The sequence below is a fragment of the Apus apus genome, chromosome 3 (genome assembly GCF_020740795.1).
Source record: "Apus apus isolate bApuApu2 chromosome 3, bApuApu2.pri.cur, whole genome shotgun sequence".
In the NCBI taxonomy this organism is placed as follows: Eukaryota; Metazoa; Chordata; class Aves; order Apodiformes; family Apodidae; genus Apus; species Apus apus.
This window is the reverse complement of record NC_067284.1, coordinates 99,985,104-100,012,627: the sequence shown is the minus strand read 5'-3', so window position 1 is coordinate 100,012,627 and position 27,524 is coordinate 99,985,104. Positions and strand designations below refer to the sequence as shown.

General features: G+C 37.8%; 1 protein-coding gene across 3 annotated transcripts in view; it reads right to left on the bottom strand.

The window, feature by feature from the left end:
• The window catches only part of TULP4 (TUB like protein 4), a 144,871-nt gene that overhangs the window by 100,070 nt on the left and 17,277 nt on the right, over positions 1-27,524 (bottom strand). For 2 of the 3 annotated variants that reach the window (XM_051616259.1, XM_051616260.1), the window contains exon 2: positions 14,877-17,163. In XM_051616259.1, the coding sequence (XP_051472219.1) occupies positions 14,877-15,128 (252 nt within the window). In that variant the 5' untranslated portion in view covers positions 15,129-17,163. The remainder of the gene's footprint in view (positions 1-14,876; positions 17,164-27,524) is intronic. The other variant, XM_051616261.1, reaches the window with a different exon arrangement.

The window sequence follows — 27,524 nt, the reverse complement described above, 5'->3', positions numbered from 1 at the left end:
GTGAGGATTAAAAGCTCACCTTGATATTTTGGACTGAGGAGATATATGCAGCACTGGTAAGTTTGCTGGTAAGCTATTTGCATTTCTCAAGCAATTCTGGAGTTAATTGGCAATAAAAAACTTCACTCCACGTACCATCTGACTTCCAGCTTTCACATCTACCCAAGGGAGTCACACTACCATGTTTCATATTCAATTAAGTGCTTGTGATTCTCAGTCTTAATAATCACTGCAGCATATAAATACATCACATAATTTTTTTAGAATACTTTAAAAGTCAAGCTCAAGAGGACAAGTTAGATCTAACATCTCTAAAGTTATTCATCACCACCACTGAACTCCATCATTAAAACCTCCCATTGGCAGGAATCATGTTATACATCCTCTGGGCATAAGTCACATCATTATATTTGTTCTGAAGCTCCAAACAGGTGATTTCTAAGCTGACAAACTGACTGAATCACAATGAGCAGGATGTACAACACAACTAAAAACCCCCTTACTCTGCCTGCTATATACCTATAGTGTCAAGTTTTCAAGTTAGCTGTGCTGTCCACCAAGGCATTCCTTAAGATTAGCTAGATATATACCAAAAATCCCTGCACTGGTGCCCACGTGCTGTGGGTCCAAATATTACTCATGATCAAACTCTGAAGATGAGTCATGAAAATGTATTTTAAATGTGTCTTGTGAAATCACATCCCTAGAAGAATATAAAGATCAGAGTCACAAAAGCAAATGCTTTAAGATCAAGAAATGCTGCTTACCTGTGGAGAGTTACAGTATCTGAGCATTTAAAGAAAATTAATTAATTCATCTTCACAGTTGCAAAGACAGTAAAATTATTACTACTATTACATGGAAAATAAGAAATACATCCTGGTTATGGTGAAAAGCTCACTAAGAACCCAGTTGTACACAGTGACATTCAGCTGCCTCAAGCATGAGAATTCACTTTCATTCATGTCTTTCACTGCATACTTATACTGATTTCCCAAATAAGTAATGAGTGCTTGTTCAGGCAACTTTCCCTCATCCACTGCCATCATCCAGGCACTGAATGAAAGAGAATTCCAAGAAGTCCAAAAAAACCAAAAAAAAGTATGTCTTCAGGTAACTGAAAACTGAATCATAATATGTATGCACCAACACATTCAAAGAAATGAACTGACACAGTAACTCAACTGTAGGTAATGTTGACACTTCATAACTTCTGATAGCTTAATCTTTCTCTCTGATACACAATGGCTGGCTGACAAATTGCTCAAGCTTTACAAAAGAAATAGGAAAAGCCTACATGTTACTCCTGACATCCACCACCAATCCACAAAACAATGAGCAGGACTGTTACCTCCTATCTGCATTTAACTAACAGCTATTTAAATTGTCATTCCTGTTTCAGATCACTCACTGCAGAGGATGAAGATATTTTGACCACATCTGATGGCATGAATCAAGGGGAGTTCAAGACCTCAGAACCATAGATCCAACCCCAGGGCTTGGTATAAAGCCTGTCTGAACAGCAGCAGGCAGGTCTGCCCTCTTGCTGCCTCCTGTCCCTTCCAGGTATTCCTGTGCCTGGCATCCAAACAGACACAAACTCCCACCCTACCCTTCAGGCTGCCCTGTTCTCTAGGGCCTGCTTCTTCCCACTTCTACCTAAATTCTCAGCTGTTTCATTGCTCTCATGGATGCTGATGCCACTTAATGTGTAATTAATTACATATTAGATCACCACATCAAATTAGTAAAAAATCTCAGCTTGAATAAATGTCAGCAAAAATAATAATGGATGCTTATAATGTAAAATTTTCAGCAGTACAATAACAATATAGGAAGCCTTACAACTTCTAAAGAATGAGTACAAATAACGGTAACAATTCAAGTGTTGCTATCATTTGCAACAATAATCTTAAAATTATATTTTTACAGCAAGTTATTTATAAGACTACTAGTAGTATTAGGGAAAAAAACAACAACCAAAGAAACAAGAGTGCCTTCAGTATTAAAAAGCTTTCAAATTTTTGTCCTGAAGATTACAAACATAAAGAACAGAAGAAACTTAAAAATAACAGCTACCCAAAAACATAAAGTATAAAATCTTTTAAGTCTATGTCTTATTTTCAGAGAAGAGATGATAACTTGTGACTAAATCTGTGTGTTTCAGTACAAAAGTGTCACACTCAGAAACTATCTTGATAAAACATCTCAAGTGAAGTAATAAAATGTCTAGTGCACAGCCATAATTTTCATCTTGGGTACATATATCAAACAGGTGCTTTTAACCATTATTGAGTCCTTACAGCACTAAAAATGGGGAACTTGTAGGAAAGGAAGGCAGCACATGAACAGCCGTAGTAAGAACAGACATTATTTCCTTAAAAACAAAACAGCTGAATAGGCAAAACAGAGGACAGAAAGCTTACTCCTTCAGTTACCATATGATTCATGTCTATACCCAAAAGATTTGAAGAATTATTAGCTAGAAAATCAGAATATTGAAGTCACTATATAAAAATGCTACGCTCTCATTTTTAAAAGCATCATATATTATAGTATGTCTCATCTATTTGAACATTACTCAAGCTCCATATGAATTTTTTGCTTAACATGAAATACTTGTCTAATATTTTACTAAGCTAGCTGAAAGTAAATCATGAAGCATTAGGAGACTGCATCAGGTTCCCAGATCAAGTGGTTTAGTTCCTCATTAGCTTACTTTTCTGTGGAACAGAACATTTAAACAGCTGTTACTTTTTCAACAGCTTTGCTGACATTATTTTATCTGACAATATGTATTACAAATCCTTTTATATACATAATATGTAAAATACAACTTATTTATATGATGTTTTGTAGTCATATGAACAGGCTGAAGTCCTTCAAGTCTTACAAAACAGTTTTGATCCTTGCCACAAGTATGCATCAAAGCTGTAGAAAGAGCAATTAAAATAACTGTGAATGTATGAAAATATTAGAAATTTTGAGAAACAAAATTACATCTATTTGCCTCAAATGGTAGTTTAGGCTCATCTGTTTTTAGAGGAGGCATCTTCCTCTCCCATCTCAGGCATAAGGTGGCTCATTTAAGTTGTTATCAGCAGCTCAGGACCTTCAGGGTGGAGAACTGACCAATACCTGACATTATTGACACCCACTACCAGTCATTAAACAGAGTCATCTTCCCGGCCAGTGTAATCACAACCACATCTCACTTCTTCCATCAAAGGGAACTGAGCAAGAACCTGGCTGAGGGAGGACAATTTTTAAATGTATCCAGTGACCACAGAGACTAGAACCGTTAGCACAATTAACCCAATGAAACTCTAGCTCTAGGTAGGGCCTTTAATAATACATAACAACATGGTGTCACAGCCTAATTTGAATCTGTTTAATCAACAGAATGACTTCATGGTAGCCAACAAGGTAATTTGGTTGCATACGTAGTATATATTAAAATGATATTTTAATCTAATTTGTTAACCTCCCACCTGGATTTGTTTTTTCTTGAGAAGGTCCTTCAAGCAGGACAAATTTTATCCTTAACAGCTATTCCTAATTTGAAGCACTACTTGAAAAGACTTCTGATTTCACTCAAAAAAGAACAACATAGATAAATTCCAATACAGATTTTGCAATAAACAAGTTTTGGTTTACATTTTTATATCTTGCATAAGTATTGCTAATATTCAAGAGAGATGATGACAGGCAGATTTCTCTCACAAGTAGGGTACTGGGTCTTGCCTCTCTTATTAGTAAAGGACTACTAAATCTGAAGAAATCATTAAGGGTCTTATTCTGGAAATTGTAAGAATGCTGCAAATGCAATGAAATTTAAATGAAACACGTAGGTGATTGATGGCATTCCATGAGAAAACAGCAATTCCTACTCTTAACATCTGTGATCAATGGGTGTTTTGTGGGCACAAGTAGAATTGCTAAGGTGACATACATGAGAAAGTATTTATCTTACACACTGATAAATACTCCCTATGCTAACGGCTCACTTTATACAGTAATTTGTGCCTGTAACTGTAACATCAAATGTTGTTCCATTTCAGACAATTTATTCAGTATTGGTCCCACTTAGGTCACGAAGCATATGCCTAATGCAAGAGACAACCAGAACAAGAAGTGACAGGTACTCTCAAACTGCAGCCTTTCTTAGCCATTTAGTTCTTTGTGTATTTTTCAGACATCTTATTTCAAGGAACCACATTTTGAGCATCCATTCCCTACAATTGCAGCAACACCATTTCTTAATTAACCAGGCAGTTAACACTGTCGCTTCTGTGCAGCAGCAGAAAACACAGCTCCATCATATGCTCCCAGAATATTTCTGAGCTGAAAACCAAGATATTTCCATATTATCAGGTTCAATAAATACTTCATGGGACCAAATCAGAATTGAGGGAAGGGAAAGAACATGGATTAGGATCCCTTCTCCTTGTGATAATCTTAAGGCAAAGGTCTGCTTTTATCCTTTGTAAACTAAGCTCTCTAGTATGCAGTCAACACTCCTTTTACTGATAGCAGAGTGTCAGAAAGCTGTCTCACTGTATCAAAAGAGACTTTTGGGATATCTTCATGTGTGCACCCTTTTAAAGATAAGGTCAGTCCTCACTCAGGTAACTAGAAAGTACAAACATCTTTTTATTTTTAGTACTTTGTAATTCATTAATCAAGCCTATTTGACTCTCCCTCCTACCTTTCTTTTTTTTTTTTCCACTGACATAATTCTCTGTTGTGTCACTACTTGAAGAATTGTTTTGATTCATTCCTTTTTGTGGAATCAGATTTCCTGTGAAACTCCACTTCCCCCAGCTCTTTTCCAGTTAAAGGTTTCAGGGCTGTCTTTTCCCTGGGGTGGATGGACCCTTTGTCTTTCTTTTATCCATCTTACTCAGATGACAGAGTTTTTCTTCAAGATACTTAAAACACTCCCTTTTTCTCAACTTCTTCAACACTTCTTGCAGGTCCCTATGCTTTTGGAGCATAGGAGGTTTAAGATGAATATCAGGAAAAATTTTTTTACTGTAAGAGTGACAGAGCACTGGAACAGGCTGCCCAGAGAGGTTGTGGAGTCTCCTTCGCTGGAGACATTCAAAACCCGCCTGGACGCCTTCCTGTGTGATGTACTCTAGGTGACCCTGCTCTGGCGGGGGGGTTGGACTAGATGATCTTTCGAGGTCCCTTCCAACCCCTAGGATTCTATGATTCTATGATTCTATGCTTGGCCCCCTATCCAGGACACTATTCAAGACATTAACTTCAGGAGGTCACACCAAGCTGCTAGTAATGGGCCTTCAGTTTTGTCTTCTGCTGCTGGCCACTCTCCTCCCTGGAAACTACATCTGTGGAACTCACAGCTGCCTTCTGCCAACTGGCAGAGCATGCCAGATCTCCCATGCATTTGCTCAGCTCCACAAAACCCAGTGTCATTCTTAGCTTTGACAACATTTCTGAGGCTGGCTCTACTCCAGCTACCTCTGTCTCTCCTACAAATATGCAGGTACATGTACTCACCTATCCTGGGTAGTACTGATCTGCTGCTGCAGGTTTCTTCACAGTTCTGCCTCATCTCTCCTTGACAGCTACTTGCCATTTTCTCATTTTACACACAGATGAGCCAACTCAGTACCTGGGGTACTGCTATCTTGTGATACAATTTCCTTCAGAAGTCAGATCTTTCACTGTCTACATTTAGCATTTTCTTATTATTTTGTTCTAAGCAGGGTGCAGATTTCTGTCGCTTACAACAGACTTACGCTCTGCAGCTTCTTCTAAAACTTCTTTTCAAGGGGAATGACTTGTACCATCTAAACCATTTATTCTCTTAGTTAAAATTTTCCTTCCCAAATTCTGCTTCTCTTGTGAAGCTACCCTCACAGCCAACAGCTCTCACTTTCTTCTGCATTTTAATTACCTCTGTCTGCAATTTCTCATTATGAGAGATTACATGTGCTCTCCAACTGCTTGACTACTTGGAGTATCATCTGGATTTGTCCTCAGAAAAATGTTCTCTGCCTCTTCTAGCACATCAGTTTGTCTTCTAATTTTAGCCAAATGTGAACAGCTTCTCTTTGCACTTTTGCATATTTAGCACTTCCTGCCCACCTTCAAGAGCTGTCTTCTGATGTTGCTCCATCAGTTTAGGTGCAAAGGATTTCACATAGATTTACTAGCAGATTTCACAGAATCACAGAATGGTTGGAGTTGGAAGGAACCTCTGGAAGGTTCAAGCTCCCTTCTGAAGCAGGAACACAGAGTTCGTTGCCCAGAACTGTGTTGAGATGGCTTTTGAATATCTCTAAGGATGGAGACTTCACAACTTCTTTGGGCAACTTGAGGCAGTTGCCCTCATAGTAAAAAATTGTTTCCTGACATTTACTGTGGTTTAGTTTACACCCACTGCCTCTGTCACTGGGCACTACTGAAAAGACCCTGGCTCCATCTTCTTTGTGCCCTCCCTTCAAGTATTTATATACATTATTAACATCTTCCTGAGCCTTCTCTGCAGGCTGAACACTCCCTGCTGTTTCAGCCTTTCCTCATATGTGAGGTGCTCCAGTCCCTTCATCATCCTTGTGACCCTTCATTGAACTCCCTCCAGAATGTCCACGTGTCTCTTGTACTGAGGAGCCCCTCAGAACTGGACACAGTTCCAGGTGTGACCTCACCAGTGCTACATAGAGGGGAAGAATCACCTCCTTCAACCTGCTGGCAATACTTCTCCTAGTGCAGCTGAGGACATCATTTGCCTTTTTTGTGCAAGGGCACACTGCATGCTCATGTTCAACCTGGGGTCCACCATGACTCCCAGGTCTTCCCCTTTCCAGCTGGGCAGCCCCCAGCATATACTGGTGCATGGGGATCTTCCTCCCCAGGTGGAGGACTTTGGACTTCTTGTGGAATTTCATGCGGTTCCTGTCAGCCCATTTCTCCAGTATGTCAAGGTCCCTCTGGATGGCAGCCTGACCTTCTGGTTTATCAGCCACTCTGTTCATTCTGGTGTCATTTGCATGCTTGCTAAGGGTAAACTCTGCCCCATCATCCAGATCATTAATTAAATTGTCATACAGGACAGGAGCCAATATTGATCCCTGCAGTCCACCACTAGTAACTGGCCTCCAACTAGACTCTGGGTGACCAATTACTACCTTCTGGGCCCAGCCACTCACCAGTTCTCAACCCACCTCATGGTCTGCTTATACAACCTGTACATTAATAGCTTGACTTTAAAAGTATTATGGGAGAGAAGCGTTGTCTGTTGTCTGCAGAGAACCACTAAAATTGCCAAGACAGGCTCCACTAACACACATCTTCCATCAACAAGAACTATGCTATTAATCAGGGCAAGGGGTGTGAACTCCTTTCTGCCAGAGTGACCCTTTGAAAATAAAATAAATCCCCTATGCTTTGTAATACCATTACATTCTGATCAGGCTAATCAAAGCTGTACTTTCTTCATTAGCAAAGTAATCTAGGTACATTTTATTTCCTCAAAAAAAACAATAAAATAAGGAATGTATAAGGATACTATTTTCCAGTATACTAATTTGTCAAATAATTCCAGAACTTAAACATCACAATTATATTTTGAAAACTTAAAACCAGCACTTTTTTGAAAATTCACAACTTTTTCCCAATTCAACTTCGTTTTCATTATTTCCTGTAACATTTTTGCTATACAAGTGGATTGTTTCTCTTCCAAAAAGTTCCTAATGCAAAGAAAATACTGAGAACTGAGAAGCTCATACCTGTTCATGAAAGATTGCTATCAGAGCAGAGATACTGGCTGCCTAAGGACAAGTGCCTTTAAAATTTCTTTTGTCCATACTACTACAGTCTAGCTATACTTAACAAGCAATTACTTGGTTCTCTATGTTCAATTCTGTTGTGAAATGTTTATGGTTTGTAACAGGTATCTTATCTGATCTGTAATTCAATTAATTCCTCTGGGAACTGTTTAAACCAAGGCAGTGTCCTTAATTATTATTATTATAGCTCAGAAATGCTGTAATAAAACGTGGTTTCTCTGCTGTTCAGATGCTCTGTGTGTATGGATGTATGCACACACACACTAGGCTTTCAAAATTACAGATTGAGTTGTGACCTTCCTTATTCAGAAGGTGTTCATATGCCAAGCTTAGGCATTAACTGTCAGTAGTTATCTCACCTATTCATTACATCTGTAGGTCCTCATCATTAAACTGTTGTTGAAGTATTTCTTTCCCTTGAACACGCAAATTATCATGCTGAACAACTGCTCCTATACAGAACATCTTTGTCCTAATTCAAAAGACAGGAAATGCCCCTTGGGTGTATCATTACCTTGAAATATGCATGTTGTTATCCTCCAACAATTTAACACGAATAAAAACTTAGGGTTAACTTCTGATAAAGGTGAACTTGATTCTACTTCAAACTTTTTAAAGTAGAAATATCTAACAACAAAACTGTAGCTATGTGTTACTGCATGGTAAAATACAAAACTGCATGGATGACTTGCTTAAAAATATAATTAGTTGTGTTTAAAAGCTGAAAATACTGTTTTCATGACATATATTCCTTTTTTACCCATCCTTTGGGGATGACTTTCTAGATTCTTATTAAAACAAAACAGAAAAACTATAATTTAATTTTTTCCTGAGCAGATAACCCATCCTTTGCAGGGAACAAACACACTGTGTATGCATGACCTACAAAAGCAACCTTAAGAAGCACATCAATGCAGCAGCATTACCAGGTCTCATTACTCAACTACCTTCGTAGTAATATTGGACAGTTTGCTTGAAAGACACATGACTGCATAAGAACAAATACAATCCTGTACCTTAGTAAGAGGAGAGTGCAGTGAACTACTGAGCTGCCAACCCCCTCTGAACTTGGAGAGCTTACAGAAAGCCCCGGGTTCAGAGGCAATTCAGAGAGATGGACAGACAGACAGAAAGGGCCAAATACTGGTCAAAGTAAAAGCTGAGTGTAGCTGGAAGAAACCAGCATCACAATGAAAAGATAAAAGACACACTGAAAATGGCCACACTTCTTCGAGTGAACAAACTATATACAGAAGATGTACCAGTACAGTTTACACCATACCTTAGGGGTTGCAAACTGATACAGAACACAGAAATGGAAAGCAGCAAAACTGCTATTTCTCAGTGAAGGGATCAATCCCTTCCAACTTTCAGCTCCATGTATTTTCCTTGCTAGTGCTCTTACAATAACTTAGTACGAAAGACACTTCTCGCATGACACAAAACATATTCAAGCTTCATCTAAAGACTTTTTGATGAAAAAAAGACAGAGCCAGCCCAGTCAGGCATTCTCCTACAAGTCACTTCCCACAGAAGCACTAATTCTGCCTCTCTCTGCAGCACCATTTTTCTGTAGCTGTAATAGGTTAAGGACACAGGAAGTGCACACTTTGTAGACAGATTTAGCATTGTATAAGCTGGCAGGGTTGTAAAAACGAGGCAAGCTTTCAGAAATACAAGTCCTTCTTCAGGACCTTGTATGACTAAAAGCTTGTCTGTCTTTCCCAATTATACCAGCTTGCTTTAACAAAAAAGTAGTATTTCTGCCAACAAACCTTGTCTTGTCTTGTGTGTGCAGTGACAGAAAAGCAGGAGAGAAGACCTGCAGTACCACTGTGATTTATATCCATACCACTGAGGCTTCCACAGCCAAAAGGCACCATTCTGGTATTGCTTTACCTCAAGATTTCTTAAGTTATCACCAGTAACAACCATTCAGCCATGTCTGAAGGCAACGACTGATATGACGTACCCATGCTGTCAAGACTCACATGCTGACTTGTTCTTACTGTCCAGCAATCATAATAAAAGTCACATGTAAGGTTCAAAGGCTAGTTCCAATTCAAAAAGAAAACTTCCTTTTTTTAAAAAAAGTTTGTCTGTATTTTTTTTAATGTTCTTACCAATGACCAATTGAGGCCACACCTGGAGTGTTGCATCCAGTTTTGGGCACCTCAATTCAAGAGAGATATCAAGGTGCTGGAGTAAGTACAGAGGAGGGCAACGAAGCTGGTGAAGGGCCTATAGAATAAATCTTATGAGGAATGCTTGAAGGAGCTGGGAATGTTTAGTTTGAGAAAGAGGAGGCTGAGGGGAGACCTCATCAGTCTCTACAACTACCTGAAAGGTCATTGTAGAGAGGTTGGTGCTGGTCTCTTCTCACAGGTAATTAGCAACAGAACAAGATGGAATGGCTTCAAGCTGCAACAGGGGAGGTTTAGACTGGAAAAACTGTTTCACAGAAAGAGTGGTTAGACACTGGAATAGGCTGCCCAGGGAGGTGGCTGAGTCACCATCCCTGGAGGTGTTTAAGGGTCATTTGGATGTGGTGTTGGTGGATATGGTTTAGGGGAGAACTTTGTAGAGCAGGGATGATGGTTGGACTCGGTGATCCCAAGGGTCTTTTCCAACCTAAATAGTTCTATGATTCTATGATACTAAAAACCAAAAAACACTACTGAAAAGGTTCGTTTGTGGGGTTTGGTTTTTTGTGCTTGTTTTTTGTTGTGTTGGGTTTTTTTTTTATTTATTTCATATATAAGCAATAAACTTCTGCAAAGAATCTGTTCTGCCAGAATTGGCCAGAACTTTCATATACAAGCCCCAAAAGGTGGGCAGAATAAATAAAAGTTTTATTTTTAAAACAGGAATAACTATTTGTAACCTCCTTCCACTCTAAACAAAAACAAAACCAAGAACTGTTGAGCCTTCCAAACTAATGTAGTATGAAAAGCAAAATTTATTGAATATTTTTAAAGGACAGAATTCCTCTGAAAAGCTGTAACTAAAAATAATTAATCTGACAGTCCACCTGAGATATGTTTATGTCCCTATCTACTTATAAATCCTGTATTAAACAAAATCAGGTGGGTTTTGCAGCTGTAGTCATGCACTTAGGACACTCAAATAACATAAAATGTAAACAAACGAGCAATTTACTTTGTTTACAGTAAAAAATGTTATACATACTCAATAATGTATTCACCAAGTTACTTAATTCACTGCATTGCAATTTGCATATTCTTGCACTACTTCTTAATGCCTCAGTCCAGCAATTAGCATACTGAATCTTATTAAATATATCAAAGATGTCTTTTTAGTCAGCACAATGCAAAGAAAAAATATATACCTGAAAAACATATAAGAATATAAGACACATTCATTGCATAGAAAATGTTACCATCTTAATACACTTGACCCAACAGAACCCATTAAGAGAAATACCTACAGTGGCACCATCCAACCAACCTGATTCGCAAACATCCCGTTAATCTTTCACTGAAAGGGAAGACCCTTGTAAGGCTAACTGAAGCCCACTGAGGATGAGTTTGGGCTATTTTTCTAAAAATCTTTCACAGACCCCCTTGAAAATCTCTTCCCAGAAAACTCAGGATAGACTAGAAGCTGAAAGCCAGTGTCTCCATGGTATTATAAAAAACCATACTCAGCCTGACATGCTTCAGAGCCTACTAGTCATGCTGGGTAAAACCCTGACCTTGCTAAGTGACCAGATATTTTTCATTTAATCCTTAATTTATCACAGAAATAGTAAGAATCATAAAAGGAATGTGCCCAATTACTTTTCTACCACTGTTTCCCAGTGCAGCCAAGGTAAGTCAGGTTAGGTCAAAATCAAAGACTTCTAATTTTCACTCTTTAATTCTCCACAGCACTGCCTTTACACACGCAGAGGAGGGGAAGGTATTTTAGATCACCGCATCTCTACTCCTGGGCTGCTAATTCACACTGTGGTACAACAACGTATCTTCCTGCCTTCTAACCTCTCTGCCAGACTTAAGCAAGAAATCCACCTAACATCAACTCACCAGTTTGTTCTCCCAGACCAAGGGAAATGCTCCAAAGCCAAACTGAACAATGAACCTCTGCAATCATTCCCCTGCTCCATCCATTACCTACCCTCACAGAGACACTCTCTATTCCATGGTAAGAGAGGCAAGGTGTTCTGACAACATGTGAAACACACTGTAGCTGCACAACTGCTGCACAACACACATTTCCCCTTTCTTCTGCGTCAAAGTTGCTTCTGCCTTTGAAATGTGCCCATTAACATTTTTATTTTTAGAATGCTGAGGCTTATGTGAATGAGATTCAGTACTGTAAATGCAATGCTGAAGTTAAAAAAAAATAATCTATCACAAAATGTAGTATTTTCACCTCTTGCCACAAAATAAATGGAATATGCTTATTTTAATCCCTGCAGGTCTCTTTAGAAACTACAATAAAAGAAAAGGTTGCTAATTAAAATACTATGGCAGCCATCTCCTAATTGCTAACTCAAAAAACCTACCTTGAAGCAAGCATAAGAACACAAGTGTCGCTCAAACTACAAAGCATTTAATTCTCAATTATTTCAATACAACGAGACATACAAGTCCACCACTGCAAAATGTGTGTCACTAATTCAGTCCTGGGGATTCTTCATTCTTATTTGTTCTGATATGCTACAGGCATGTTATTACATTCAAAAAAGGAGCTGTGTACCAAAAGGTTTAAGCGAATCTCCAGTAATCATAAAAACATAGCAAAAATACATTTCTGGCATCCACCTTCATGACCCACTTAAAAATAGTCTCACGTTCTTCCCAAAAGCACAGTGCTGCCACTTTACCTTTTCCAGATTTCCACCCTAAAACTGAAATATAAGTTATATAAGAAATATAAGTATGCTGCTCTGCCCACAGCATATCGCTACTTATACCCCAAATGGAAACCATTTAGCTTCTGTATTTTCACCTCTTCATCTCTGTTCACTAAAGCATTTCCCACTTCATAATTGAATGCATACTAATATTAAAGCAGCAATGTATGTCAGAAAAGCAATAAACTTGTCACCCTAGCTTTATCCCAGAGAGAAATATGTAGAGGTATAAATCACCATTTCTTGGAACAAGACAATACAATACACTCCTAGAACTGGTCACACAGGCTCTTACAGTTTTAAGTCAATTGCAACCCTTTGGATACCTTCTGTACAACAAAGGTAGCTTTAATCAGACACATATGGCAGGATATGCTTGCAGAATTAGCATATAATGTGGCATACAGAAGAGACAAGGTTGTTGCTGGCTTGCTTTTTAACATGAGAATGGAAAAAGAAAGTATTTTCTACTTATGCAAATATTAGCACTAAGCAGTGCAGTTCAACTTTTTCTCTTTTAAAGGATCTTTCAACAGACAGATTTGGAAGGAAAGGTGTTTCCTAAAAAAATCATCTTGTCCATTCAGCTATATACCTTTAACAACTAACAAAGCCTGTATTACAGTTTCACTTCTACCAAAATCAGCAGGATACTCCTATAAAAGGATTACATTCAGTAAGCCTGGTGAAGAGTGTTGTGTAACACATCGTCTTGTAAGGATGAACTTTCATCTACACTGATATTCAAAAAACATGCCAGCAGGAAAATCTGATAGCAGCCATAGACTCATCACAGAAAGCCAGCTGAGCTAAAGCCACTTCTCTTCTTCCTTCAGTATGACCCCACCATACCAATTTTGTAGTGTCATACAGATACATTCATTGGCAGTCTTTCTTCTGGTCATTCACACACTTTCTGCTATCAGGAAGACTATTTACAAAAACACAACTATTAATTACAAGCTTGACCCAACAGATTTTAAGTGCAAAAAAAAAATAAAATAATAATCAAACAGAACATTTTTCTTTCATTTGAGAATCTGGTGACAATTGCTGCTAAAAGTCTATATAATTTACAATACATCCATGCACCCGACTATAGACAAAGCATGTGGAACCAATTATTTAAGACTAAATATTTATCCCGCGCTCCCTTTTTTCCCTTAAAAAGAGGATTGATATTAATGTTAACACAAGAACAAAAAACACCCACCTCTAAATCTTTGGTGCGGCTTATGTCAAAAGGTCAATATATTAGAGTCCAATGAGTAAGTAGCACAAAAGAAAAACCCCATTGGATCTTTGGTTTCATTTCAGTACATACAATGTCATTCCACTCACTAATCTAAGAGTACAGCTTTAATTTGGATTCTCTTCAAAGAGCACATCTAAACACAGCCTAACTAAAAATCAGAAGCAAAGTGCTCACACCTGATCTAGGTACTCTGTATGCTACTGGGCATCATCTGTACTTTCCACGAAGCATTATACAGAGAAAGAGATAGGAGCCAGAAAGATGATAAATCACAGCTGGAACAGTCACTTTTACCAGCAGATTTATCCCCTTCAGAAAAAAATCAATTGAAAAGTTTTGTATCACTGTAGCCAGGACAATGCCTTGCACTCTTAAGTTACAGTATTTTAATGCAAGGCATCTTAACATTTTTCTGAGAAGTCCTACTTCCTTCTTTCTCTAACAAAATTAAGTTTTTCTAGAGATGACAGCTATTCCCTGCCACAGACCATTCCAGTTGCAGCTTCTGAAAAACTGGCATGCTTCAACCAAGCTCCTCTCCCACTCTCCTTTTCCATTAATCTTCCAAGCCACTTTAATACTGTATAAAAGCAGTCAACTGTCACAACTTTTAACTCCCTTAAAACACAATTATTGACTCTGACTGGAAACTGGGAGGCAGTAGGGAATGAGAGAGGAAGCAGGCCAAGCCAAAACCAAACCCATTTCCAGAGAACCTCCCCACTATCCACCTCATGCGCTTGAAGATATTAGAAAGACTCCAAAAGATTCCAATCATATTTGAATTAGTCTTGAGCCTCCTTGATACCACCCTGTCAAATTGCAAGCAGAAACACTAAAAAAAACCAACACAAACAACCCAAAAACCAAAACAAAAAGATCACAATAATTTCCTGTAAAGTGTAACACACATTTTGCTTACCTCACTGTTGTGGCCCCTTAAATTGAAGTTTATTCTCTGAGGGGTATTCCGGTCCCTCCTGCAATGGCTGGAAGTAAAAGTGACGCCTACAACTCCTCTGCCATTGCCTGTTGCCAACCAGCCTTCCTCGTAGTACCGCCTCCTGCACACTGGTTTCTCCTTCTCACTTTTGGGGACTCTCCCTTTCCAGGAGAGGCAGAGGATGTTGGAATCGCTGCAAAGAACAGGCCCATGTTCCACTGCTGCATACATGCTTTTTAAATATTTTATTTCTTGACATAAGAAAGTAATATGTCTAGTGCACAAAATTTAAATCAATTTTTTTTTTTATTGATAAGACTGACCTGGGGTAGATCATTGAAAGGGAGGAGGATGGGGTCAGTGTTTATAAATATCCACCAAATGCATAGTGAAAAATTCCTCTATAAAAGATGATGGCAGTTGGCTAAGAAAAAGTAACACTTTAAAAAAAAATTCAGGTTCATTTTTGTTTTTGAGTCCGTAGAGTGAGGGTGCACTTATCCTTTGGAGAAACAGCTACTTCGTAAGAGGCGCTCAAGAAACGGTTAAGTCATCTTTTTGCTCAACTTGATATAATCTTTATACAGCCTGAGATTCCAGTTTAGCGTAATACAATTCCAGAGACAGAGAGTTGCAAATGTGTAGGTTTCAAGTAACTTAAGGCTTTTAAGATTTCCTCCAGTCAGATTTTCTTCAATAGTTCAGTTGCAGAAATTTGAACACACGCACATACATATATATGTATATATATGACATTCATCTTTTCCAAGCTGCCCTCTGGCATATCTTTTCCATCTGATGTATTTCTGCTGCTAAAGCTGAAAGAGATTGCATAAAGGGAAAAAAAGGCACACAAACCGTGCGAAACAACAGACCCAAACTTGTGCAGGCACTGGTGTGCCAGGCCAGTTGGGAAATCCCTCTTGGTACTGAACCGCTCGTTGGACTCAAGAGTTTTTGCAATCCAGAGCCAATCCAATTTTCATTGCAGCACTTTTTTTCCACCAGAGACCCAACACAGCCTGAACTGTTTATCACACTATCTTGCCTGCTTTCCCACTTTTTGCCGCCACACACGAATGAAAAAGAAACCCCCTCTTCATTTATAGCAGAATAAAAAATGCTCTAAAGCTTTTAGCTTTCAAAGCTGTTAAGTTTGCCTCAGGTGAACCATGAAGTTTTCTCTCCTCCGAAACAGGCTAAAACGTCAAGCTGTTTTTCCTTCACTTTCCTCTTTTTCTGCTACAAAGAATCAGACTTTTCATCCTACTGTAAAAAACAAATGCCAGAATTAAAGCACATCAAGTAAGCACTCTTTCAAAATCTTCTAAAATTCAAGGAAGGAAGAAATGTAATCATCTAAAAAATAAAGAGAAGCAGCATTAAAAATCTGACTTCCTGGCTTCACAATTTCTCTAGGTATTTTCCTTGCTTGTTTGATCAGATCTTTCCTTCTTGATGCTTGTCTACAGCACAGATTCATAGTTCCAGACACAACATTTGCAGCTGTACAAGAAGGAAACATATGAAGTATTCCAATCGTTTTATTTTAATAACATTTATGAGCTCAATTAGTATTTATACCACACTAAGTGAAAAGAGGAAAAAGGAGAGGGAGAAACAATATGCAAGTTTGATGACCTGGTTAACTCAAGAAGGATAACGAAGTTTGCTCAGTTCAATGCCCGGACTTGTCCCATAGTTTCTCAACTTAATTACTTCCAGTCATCATTACTCAACATAGGGTCACGATTTATTAGTCCATTCAAAATCTATTGAGCCCAAAGCAAAATGTGCCAAAGACCATACATTATTCCTTTGCAATAACAAAATCAGGTTTCCTCTGCCCTCTGTGTTCTTCTGTTTCCCTTGCAGCTATTGATTTAGACTGTGGAGGTATTCATTAGGCTTTTTCTGTGCAGAGTGTGTTTTTTCTTCCTCTTCTTGCAAACTTTTTTCACTTGTGAAGACCATGTAGAAAGCTGAACATTACTGGTAGGTGTCTTTCCATGGGTTACTGATTCCTGTGCTGTAAAGGTGCTCCATCTGGTTCTCACATTAATTTTCATCAATTGCAAAGCTCTCAGGAATATACAAGAGTAAGTCTATGTGATGACAAAAACATGTGCATTTTCATGTACATGAAGTACACACACCAGCTCACTCAATCTGGTACTCAGAACTGCATCTGCCTTTTCAATTTAGCTGTGGTGATCTTGTAAGATGCCTGTCATTCAAAACTTGAAATTCTTGGATTTTTCCAACTCTGCAAGACAAAGCACACACATACAGACATACACAAACACAAAAAAAGAGTTAATAAAATAGGCCACAAAACAAGTTATAGCTACAAGGACTATTATTGCAGTAATCAAAGTGTTATGATTAAGGATTTTATAATGGACTCCTATGAAATATCTGTATTATATATAGATATACGCAATATTCAGACACATATATATCTATTTGATACACAAATACGAACTAGAAAATGTTCTTTTTCATTTCCAGAGTTCCCAAAATTTTCCACAACTGACATGTATAACTAACAAAATGTATCCAGGAAGGATACATTTGGGGAGGGGAAAGGAACTTTATTTAGGCCACAGTCACTAGGGCAAACTCTTAAATAAAGATTCCACCACTTTGGAGTGAGGGAAGAGAGCTCTCAGTGACAGAGTGGACACAGAGTTAGACCCTGAGGCATACAAACAGAATCACAGAATGATTGAGCTTGGAAGGGACACCTGGACATTGTCTGGTCCAATCACCCTGTTCAAGCAGGGTCAGCTGAAGCCAGTTGCCCAGGACTGCATCCAGGAGGCTTCTGAATACCTCTAAGGATGGAAAATCCACAACCTCTCAGGACAACCTGTGCCAGTGTTCCATCACCCTCACAGTAAAAAAGTGTTTCCTGATGTTCAGAGGGAACCTCCTGTGTGCCCTCAGTTTGTGCCTCTTGCCTCTGGTCCTGCAACTGGGCACCAGTGTCAAGAGCCTGGCCCACCCACCTCCATTCCCTCCCATCAAGCGTTTATACACATTTAAAATATCTTCCTGGGCATTTTATTCTGCAGGCTGAACAGTCCCAGCTCTCTCAGACTTCCCTCATATGAAAGATGCTCCAAACCACGGAAGTACAGTGCTAAACCCATCAGTCTCAAAGGAGACTGAGAAGATTACTCCAGGGCTTAAATTACTTAAAGTACTGCTTTAAAGAGATACAAGGAACTCCAAAATTAGAAGTTTGAATCAATACAGATGAATTTTAAAGACTATTCAAATCTTGCATAGGTGTCAATTTGAAAAAAGGGGGGAAAAAAAATAACTCAAATTCAGTTTTACACAGAAGAGTGCAAATAGAATAGGACAGACCAAACAAAAGGCTGTCTAGGATATTCTAGAAGTTGTATCTGAACTGCACACATACACACAGTTATTGCATCTATACACTTACTGTTAAAGAAAGCTCATTTAAATTAAGAATTGCACTCATGACATTCACCAGAGCTGCAAAAATGGTCATCTGTATTACATATGTCACTGTACTAGCATCACATTTTGAGTAACTAACCACTTTTTTCAGTCTAGCAAAGATATACCAATAAGATTTTTTTTTTTAAAGAGTGAAAGAAAACAAATTCATATATATAAAGGCAAGGTCATAAAGTAGTTTACAATATTATTCCCCTAGCACATTTATCAGGAACACTGTCCAGGAGGTTTGGTGAGTCACTACGAAAACTTTTCAGCATTAAAATTAATCAGAGATTTAAAAATAGCGGCCACTACCAATTTTTTCATTATAGCATGATTCAGGTATCAGAAATGTCACCTAGACTTTTCAGATTTATAGTGCTGCTCAATATATTCAGGAGACAAGATAAAAAAATATTTTAAGACTGAAGTGTGAAACACTCAAAAGGTAGGCTGAATTAAGATTACATATATTAGATATTAAGATTTCCTTCCATTACCCTCTCCTTCATTTCCACCCACTTAGTATTTCCTAAGAAATAACCTAATTCAGATGCCGATCTTCCCTCAAGAAAATCAGTAACTGATTTAGACACCTCCCCTTCTACCATTACAGCAGTCCCACAATTCTACTCCTTTCCACATTTTTAAACCAAGCTTTTTGCCTTCTTTTTCCCCACTGTGAAATAGAAGTGTAATGGCTACTATATCTACTGTAAAGCATATGTAAGAGTTGAGGATTAAAAGCTTTACAGAAGACGTAGGTGTTACTTGCAGAGTCTTCCTGCTGATCTCAATTCAGCTTGGGTTCCCCATATAGAGAAAACTTTGCCTTCCAGATGAAACTTATCCAAACAAAATTTTTAACTACAGATTTTTCATAATCAAACTTAAAAGTATATTTTCTTTCAGAGCAGGGCAGGAGCTAATCATGGAAGTATAATGGATTTTGAAAAAGTATTTTTGCTGGTAAATTATTTCTAGCACTACTAGGATACTAAATATCAACAAATTGCAGTTACCTACTTTTACTTAAAGGGTAGCTGAAGGTATCTTTGCTCTGGATTTTCCCTTTAACAAAGGGAAATGCTACTAGAACTCATCCCCTAATACTGTTTTGAGTCTAAGCCCAGTGATGTAAAACATTTCTTAAGTACAGATAGCTAATGAGATTAAAAAATTACATATGTGATATAGGAAAGAAGGATCCACAAGTACTACAAGTCTTTTATTTTGTTCTACTTGGAAAGCATAGCTCTTCTCAAATGCAAAACCTACAACAAATTATATTTCCACATCATAGAAGTACGTTTGGGTATTAATTTTAAAAATGAGCTTATTAACAGTGGCTGTCATATTTTAGTGTCAATATTTAACTCATCATTTTTATCTCCTAGCTATTTCTATTAACTTATATAAATTGTAAGTGTTAAGCCACAGTTGGACAACCAGAGAAGTATTAGCTTGTTCTAATGCATCTTTCACTGAGGTATCTTTTTTGTTGACAGAAAGAAGTCATGCACAGCCAAGTGTACTGATACTGCAGCAAACTCTTCAGCATTTTATGTTTATCCAAAGCCCACTCTTCCAGGCTTCAGAGCAGAGTATTTGAAGGAGAGGATAAAAGGAGACTGAGAGAGGAGGGAAAGCAGAGAAGGAAAATTCAGGTGAATACACACTATTTCTAAATTATTAACTTCAAAAAAACCCAAACCAAACCAAACAAAAACAAAGAACTCCTATCTTGTGCTTTGAAGATTCTGACTGCCCAAACATCTTATGGAAAGAAACATAAGCTACGGAGTCTTTGAAAAGCCAGGCTTTCAGATTTCAGGATTTTTCAGCCTAACCAGATTTCCTTCCCGTCAAACTTGCATGAGGTCAAAGGAAACTGCAGTTTTCCTTCCGTTTGCAGCTTAAGAAAGAAAAAAAAAGATACACTAGTATTCCAAAAGTAGCAAGATACTTAAAAAAAAAAAAAAAAAGCCACAAACTTGCATTTTGTTCTGAAAGATCAAACCACAACTGGTCTGGACAAGCAGATGATCCGTCCCCACCAGCTATCAAATGGTGACTGTGGGACTAAACTTTAAGGCTACTGCTGAACACTATGCTACAAAATCGGCACAGTCTGTAATACAGTCACTATATTATGGGCTAAATACTATAGTGCTATAAGCTGTCAAGATGATACACTTTGTTGTTTATTTAGTCGAACTTACAAAGCAGCATAAATTAAATAATCCTATCCAAAAGGAAAGAAAATAATTTAACGAATAACTACTCAATTCCTTAAAGGCTGAGGTACATAGAAGAAAAGATAAATGTTTTGGAGGTAAAAGGATTTTTTTTCCACTAAAAGAGAGCAAATTCCATAGGGAGAGGATGTTATTTTGACCTGAATAGGTACTGTTTTTCCTCTTCTTTCACTCCCCTCTTCTATCTTTGCTTTATTCTCCTTCTATTGAGGTGTAAGTCATTGAGGTTGACATCTTTTTTTCAAATTACACAATACAAAATTAATTTGGAGGACATGATTCTAAACAAACACCAATAAGCTAACTAGTGACTGTAAAAATGTTCTTCAGCTGTAGAAAAATGAAGAAAGAGGAGAGAGGAAAAAAAGTTAGGTTTGTTCTGAAATGGTTTTCTCTCCACAGTGTTCGTCCTTGGGTAACTCCAGAAGCTCTTCACTTACTCAAGGACAGCTGCCAAGATAGTCAGTCATGCTAATCAGGGATGTAAAGTGATCTGTAACCTCAGCATAGCTGCACAGCAACAGATATGCAGCAAAGGTGTAATATTGAGCACTGTGATAGTAACTGCCAGCCCATGAATACAGACATTGTAACATTAGTTATATGCACCTATACATCATTAAGAAAATAAAACTGACAGAAAATGTATTTGTTGCCATACTGAGAGAAGCAAAGCTTGTGTTAGTGGCTGTTGAGCAGACATTCAATATGACAAAATTTATTCCAATGCAATACACCAACAAACTTACAATCATCTCCTCCACCAAATTACATTCTCAGAGAAGTGAAAATAATAAATAGTACTAGCTGATCAGCATTTCTGATGTGCTGAATGACACTCTCAGGTTCTTGTAAGAGGGGAGAAGGATATATATAAATATAGATATTTATCTGTTGTATACTTTTTTTTTTTTTTAAGTGTAAGATCTTTTTTCATGTACAGCTAGCTGTCTTACATGAAAAATAAGGGAAACATTTGTATTCTTTCTAGAACTATTATATATACTCCACTTTCAATGCTTGATGCTACCTCATCAGATTAAATGGGAGTTGAATTAAAAAATACAGTTAGGAAGAACAAGCAAGAAACAAATTTTAAAATGCCTTTAAGAAAAATACTTTAAAGAAAAACAACAAGGGTCCTTAAGCAAACTGTTAGAAGCTATTAATTATGAGTTGCCAAATTTATACACACTCTCCAAAAGGTGAAGGCCTAAAGACATGAAATACAGTAAATTGTTAAAAACCCTGCCTAAGGCAGCAGTGAGGTAAACAGTAATGCTGTTCCCAAGGAAAAAGATAGAAAATATAAAAGCACTGCAGAACAGACTCAGCCACAAAACTAAGGATATTTGAGTTAAAAAGGACCTGCCAAACAAGCAGGAGAGAGAGTATCTCATTTAGGCATGTTGGGTTTTTTTTTGTTTGGTTTGTTTATTTGAACACTTTCTTTAGCAACTATATACTTTAGGTGAATAAAATATGCACTTGTGGAAGAACTGCTACAAGTCCCTTTAATCACTTACCGGTCAAAACCACTCATGGGGAATTTCAGGCTCAAGTAATGCTAGATCTGTTATGCTTATGAGGCAGGGAAGCAAAGCAGAAAAATAACTGAAGGCTAGACTTCACAACACAAAGCATTCAGCTGCAAGACAAATGGAAGATATTTCTGCTCCCTTGGCCCTCATCATTTCTTTCTCAATGCCTAGCACAGCACACCATGCCTCTCAGTTAAGACAGGATCATCATTCAAGGTGCTACACTCTGAACTACATCAGAGAAATAATCCAACTAAAAATTTCAGAAATGGAGATTCACAACATCTTCACCGATACAAATCTGGTTTGCTAGATTCAGCTGCACTCTCAGCTTCCCTCATGACAGGCCATACTCCTCTCCCAACCCAAGTGCCAGCTCTCCTTCAACTCTGCAGTTCAGGAAGCTAATCTTGCCAAAACTCACCCTCCACAATTAGTAATCAATTATAAGGGAGCTTTCCTTAGTGAATTCATCATAGTGCAGCAGCACTACGGCTACGGTAAGAAAGGGGGTGGGAGGTATGGCAGGCACCACAACAGCCTAAGTGTCAACCAGTTCGAACTGTGCTCTAAAGTTTTTTCTTCTTTAAGTTGAATCAATTCCCGACACAGACCCAAGATGGTCCCACATCCAGAAGAAAAATGCACTAATAAAACACGTTAGTCTTTTTAGCAAATTGGAGATCTGCACCACAGAAACACACATTCAAAATCTTAAGAGATTAAAAGGCATGTGAAGTGTGACCATGAAATTCCCTTCACTTACAAGCGTGAATCGACTCCCTCAAGAAATGCCACAGAGAGTGTAGCACAGAGAACACTTACACAATGTATCCTTCAGGGGACATTTACTTAAGCTGTAACAACTGTGTCTCATTAATGACTTTCAAAGATCTTCAAGGGAGGGAGCCCCCAGCTCTTACCATCTCTTCCATTGAACTGACTGCACTGACCTTGCCTGTAATTACAGAGCAATTTCTTTCCCATAGGAACGTTCTGCAGCCTGCAAACATCCCTGGAGCCTGCAGCAGCTCCAGTAAATTCCTAATTATCTCCAATATCTGCCCACAGGCTCTTTGAATACTTTCTTATGAACATACATTGAAGTTTTGATATCCTCCCCCAAAATCCCAATCCATCTTTGTATGAGATACATGCACTGCAATACAAAATAAAGTAAAAAAAAAAAGGAGTGGGAGATGAAGCCAGAAAATAACAGAAGCCACCAGTTTTAAAAATTCAGAAGAGTCTCATAAACACAAAATACTTCTGTTGGACAGGAAGACACATGTCCACCCAAAATCCAGTAATTTCTGCAGAGCAGTTGAAGTGCAGCATGTTGCAGCAGGGAAGGAAGCTGCATCAGCCTGAAGGGAGGGAGCTCCAGATGATGCCTGCAAGCTGCATCACAGGTGTGAAGTGGATTGTGTGTATGAGCTTCCCACTACACAGCCCTTTGCTCACCACAGGCTACTCAGCTTGAGCTGTGAAGCAAAGTGCTTCTAACATCAGGGACCTTCAATGGGTTGGGTTTTATTTTTGTAATGCAAAAAGACAGAGAGTTGCTGTTTTGAAAAAAACTGGGTTTTCAGTATTTGGCTTTGGGATCAACTCTAGTTATGACTGTCTTTCAAATGTGCTGTAACTGAAGATTTTGGTCTGTGTTGGAGGACTTGCACCCACCTCACAACCACTGCTCAGAGGTCTAGAAGGAGGGGAGGGATACCCTGGTCCTCCTGTAAGAGATGCAAAGGTAACGAACAAATTTATCTCCTCCCATTACCCGTCCCCTTTTGCTTCCAGTTCCATGTTTATTACTCAAGGTTCTGGAAGGTTGAGCCAAGGTCTCTGGGTTAGATGCAATATCACGAAGACAGACAGACTCAGAGTGACTGCCTCAGGATAACACTGACAAGTGACAGTCACTGAAGAGGCCTTTATAAGCATTGGGAGCTTTAAATGAATGCTTGCACCAAAGGAAAGACTTCTGTACAGAAATTAGCTACTTCACTAGCAAGCCTCAGAGAGCATGAGCTCAACTGCATACATATGTGCTCAGTTAAGCAAATTATGTTTTTGAGCTGCTCTGTCTGCATTAATATGCCAGGTGCTGACTGGTGACCTGTACAGTCCAAGGAGGCCAGCAAGAAGCAGGCATCCCCTACACACAGTCACACTCTGGTGGGTATGCTGAAGCCAGGAAGGTGGATCTGCACCTAGGTAAATTAGCACAGCAGTCTTGTGTCTAATTTTTTTTACTTTATAGAGGTCTTCACAATTATCATTCTCTCTTCATCCTGGTCAGATGTTCCTGTTAGATATATTAAATATTCAAGTACATAAAACATAGAATTTTGAAGTGGGGATAAGAAACAGTACTATGCTGCAGACACAAACAGCTCTATCAAACTTCTTTCACAACAGTGAGACAATACAATCTTTCTACTGGCAAGTCCATAATAGGTAAAAATTGCTGATTAGAGAAGGACTCAGTGGAAGGACAGGTACCAAAGACCCTGTCTTCTATTTCCTTAAACATGATAAAAAAATACATATTAAAAATTATCACAGATGAAAATGAATGAACAGAAAAAAAAATTCAGAAACTTTGGAAAATGTATATTCAAAGAGCAACATGAGTTACTGCAAGTGAGAATTCTGAACACTTCACTTTAATATTGTCAATATAAAAATAGACTACTCATATTTTGCTTATAAAATTAATTTCTATAACTCACAAAAAATTTAGTTGAGATGCCAATTCTTCCCATTCAGCTTTGTCAACTGGCAAAGAACAAGCCTTTGAAAGGTATAATTTTGAATATAAAATTTATTCATTTTATACTGTATTGATGTACCTATTTCTTCCTACGTTAACATTCCAAGAAAGCCAGACTTTGAGTAATTAATTTAACTCTGTACAATGACCAGATAGTGATTTTTTATTTAAACTATAAATCTCTACAAAGTTAGGGAAAATGCTCTTCCCTTGAACAAACATTCAGGTTTCACCAGAAAAGTAAACAAATGTTGTATATTTATGGGTAATATTCTCACTACTGAATTAGTAGTGGGAATATACAGGATTTACTTATCATTTTATTTAATTTCATTTTTTTCCAGGATGTTATATAAATGCAGTAACTGTCAAACTTCTTGGACCCAATTATTTATCTTCCCTCAACACAAAACTCTCAGTGCTTTTCAGAATATTTATCTAACATATGCTTAAGAGCTTCATTTATTTATTTCTTGTAAATTCCGTTTCAGAATCTACAAAAGGGAAGATTCATCATCACAGTTAAATCTGTACCTTTTAGATAAATATTCACAGAGCTAATGCATTCACATTCACACAAAGATAAAACTAAAGAAGACTGAAGAGGAGGAAAAAAAAGTAAAAAACATACTGGCATTCTTCATTTAACTTTTCTTCCTTCCATTGTCAATTTGCACCTTGCTGCCTTTCCAAAAGAGCACAAAGATCTTCAGATGAAGGCAGTGAACTTTTCAAAATAGCCAGAGAACAGACTGACTTTGACTGAAGAGTATCAGCTCCATACATTTACTACCTCATTTTGAAAACTTGAATTTGGAAAAGGCATATGATTGCAATTAGTAGATGACGTGGCACTTAGCAGGCTTCTTTGGCCAAATCTGACAAACACAGGTCATACTCCTGCACTATGGCAGGCATCCTCACTAGAGGAGAGAAGGTCCAGCAACCTCCAGGGAAAGTGTACAGAAGTCCCCCCAGTCAAAAATGGGACCAGGCTTTTAATAGAATAAAGTGGATTGACTGCTGTCATTTAACAGTTAGCCATACCTCGACATCCCTCATTGGAGAATAAAAGGAAAACAGTGGAAAAAACTATGAGGGCCTTGTTCTCACCAAGCAAACTGTTGTTTATCTGCTCGTTATTAATTTATCTCGATTTCAGGCCTGGTTGTGGCCGGGCTGAGCTCATTTTTTTTTTTTTTTAACATGATTGTAAATCCCTTAGAATTCCATCATGCTTGCAGATTCTAGTCAAAAGAAACAAAAAGAAGATAAAAGTAATCCGAGGTAATTTCATAAATACAATAATTTTTATCAGAAATTTTAAATCTATCTTACATACAGTCTTTTTTTTCCTTCTATGCCTCGAAATACTATATATTTAGACAAATTATTCAATAAAACAGACTGTACTAAAGTACTTCACAAAGTAACTGTACCTCCAGAACTGTATAAAAGCCTAATATTTACTATATAAAGAGCTATTTATGGATGTCTGTGTGAAGGGGTGAAAAACTAAAACAATCAGAGAAAAAAAATAACAACTGGTAATATATAATCGACCCTTATCGTTCCCTCTATAAAACAATCTGTACCGAGGGTTCCGCTTCTGTATTGGAAGAGTCACTTGCAAACTGCTCAGAGAAAATTCTGCTGTTTTTTCTGGTAAGCAACTTGGCAAGGTAACATTGTACGTAATCTTGCAGTTTCAGTGGTCCTCCTCAGCTTGCCAAGACTATTGTAACAAATTACATGAAAACATCTTATTCAGGATTTCAATCCTATAGCTTAAGAGAATCACTACATTCCAGGGGTTTTTTTAGATTTAAGGAACACAAGTCAGTATACTACGTCAGTATCTAATGCTGTCAGGACACCTCAATAGTTTCTCCATTAACTGTATATTATGCACAGACCACAGAATAACAGAAGGGTACTAGGAGAAAACTATATGCTTTCTTGTTATCTGTACTAGCTAGATTGCAAGGAAATCAACACTTCAGCATCTCCCTGAAACAGCTATTACATAGCAGATGGATGCATAAATAAAAGCACTTAGACAAAAACGTAAAATATACAGTATTTCACAAAGCTGATAAAAAGCTTCTGAAATCAAGTAACTCAAAAATGACATCTTAAGAAAATTATAACCCAATAATTAAAATTATATATTACTTTTCACTTACTGTTCTACTGAACAACAGCATGAAACAAAGACAGCTGATAAACAAACAAACCACAGTATCAGAACACAAAATCTATTTCTAACTATTAAAAGACAAAAAAAATCTAAGTTAAATATAGGAAAATCTAGTTACTGAGTCTAAAACCTCAAATAATACCTGATACAGATGCTGACCTTACTGAATTGTCAACCTACCAACTTTGTATTGGGTTGGTTGATTAAAATTACGTAAGATACAAAACCAGAAAAATTTCATACTTTGTATATAATGCAAAGATTAAATGTTTGCCTAAAATCAGCCTAATTCTTTCTAAAAATACATAAAAGACATTACACACAAATATCCTGTCTTATAACCACAGACTATCACAGCAACAGCTGTATTAC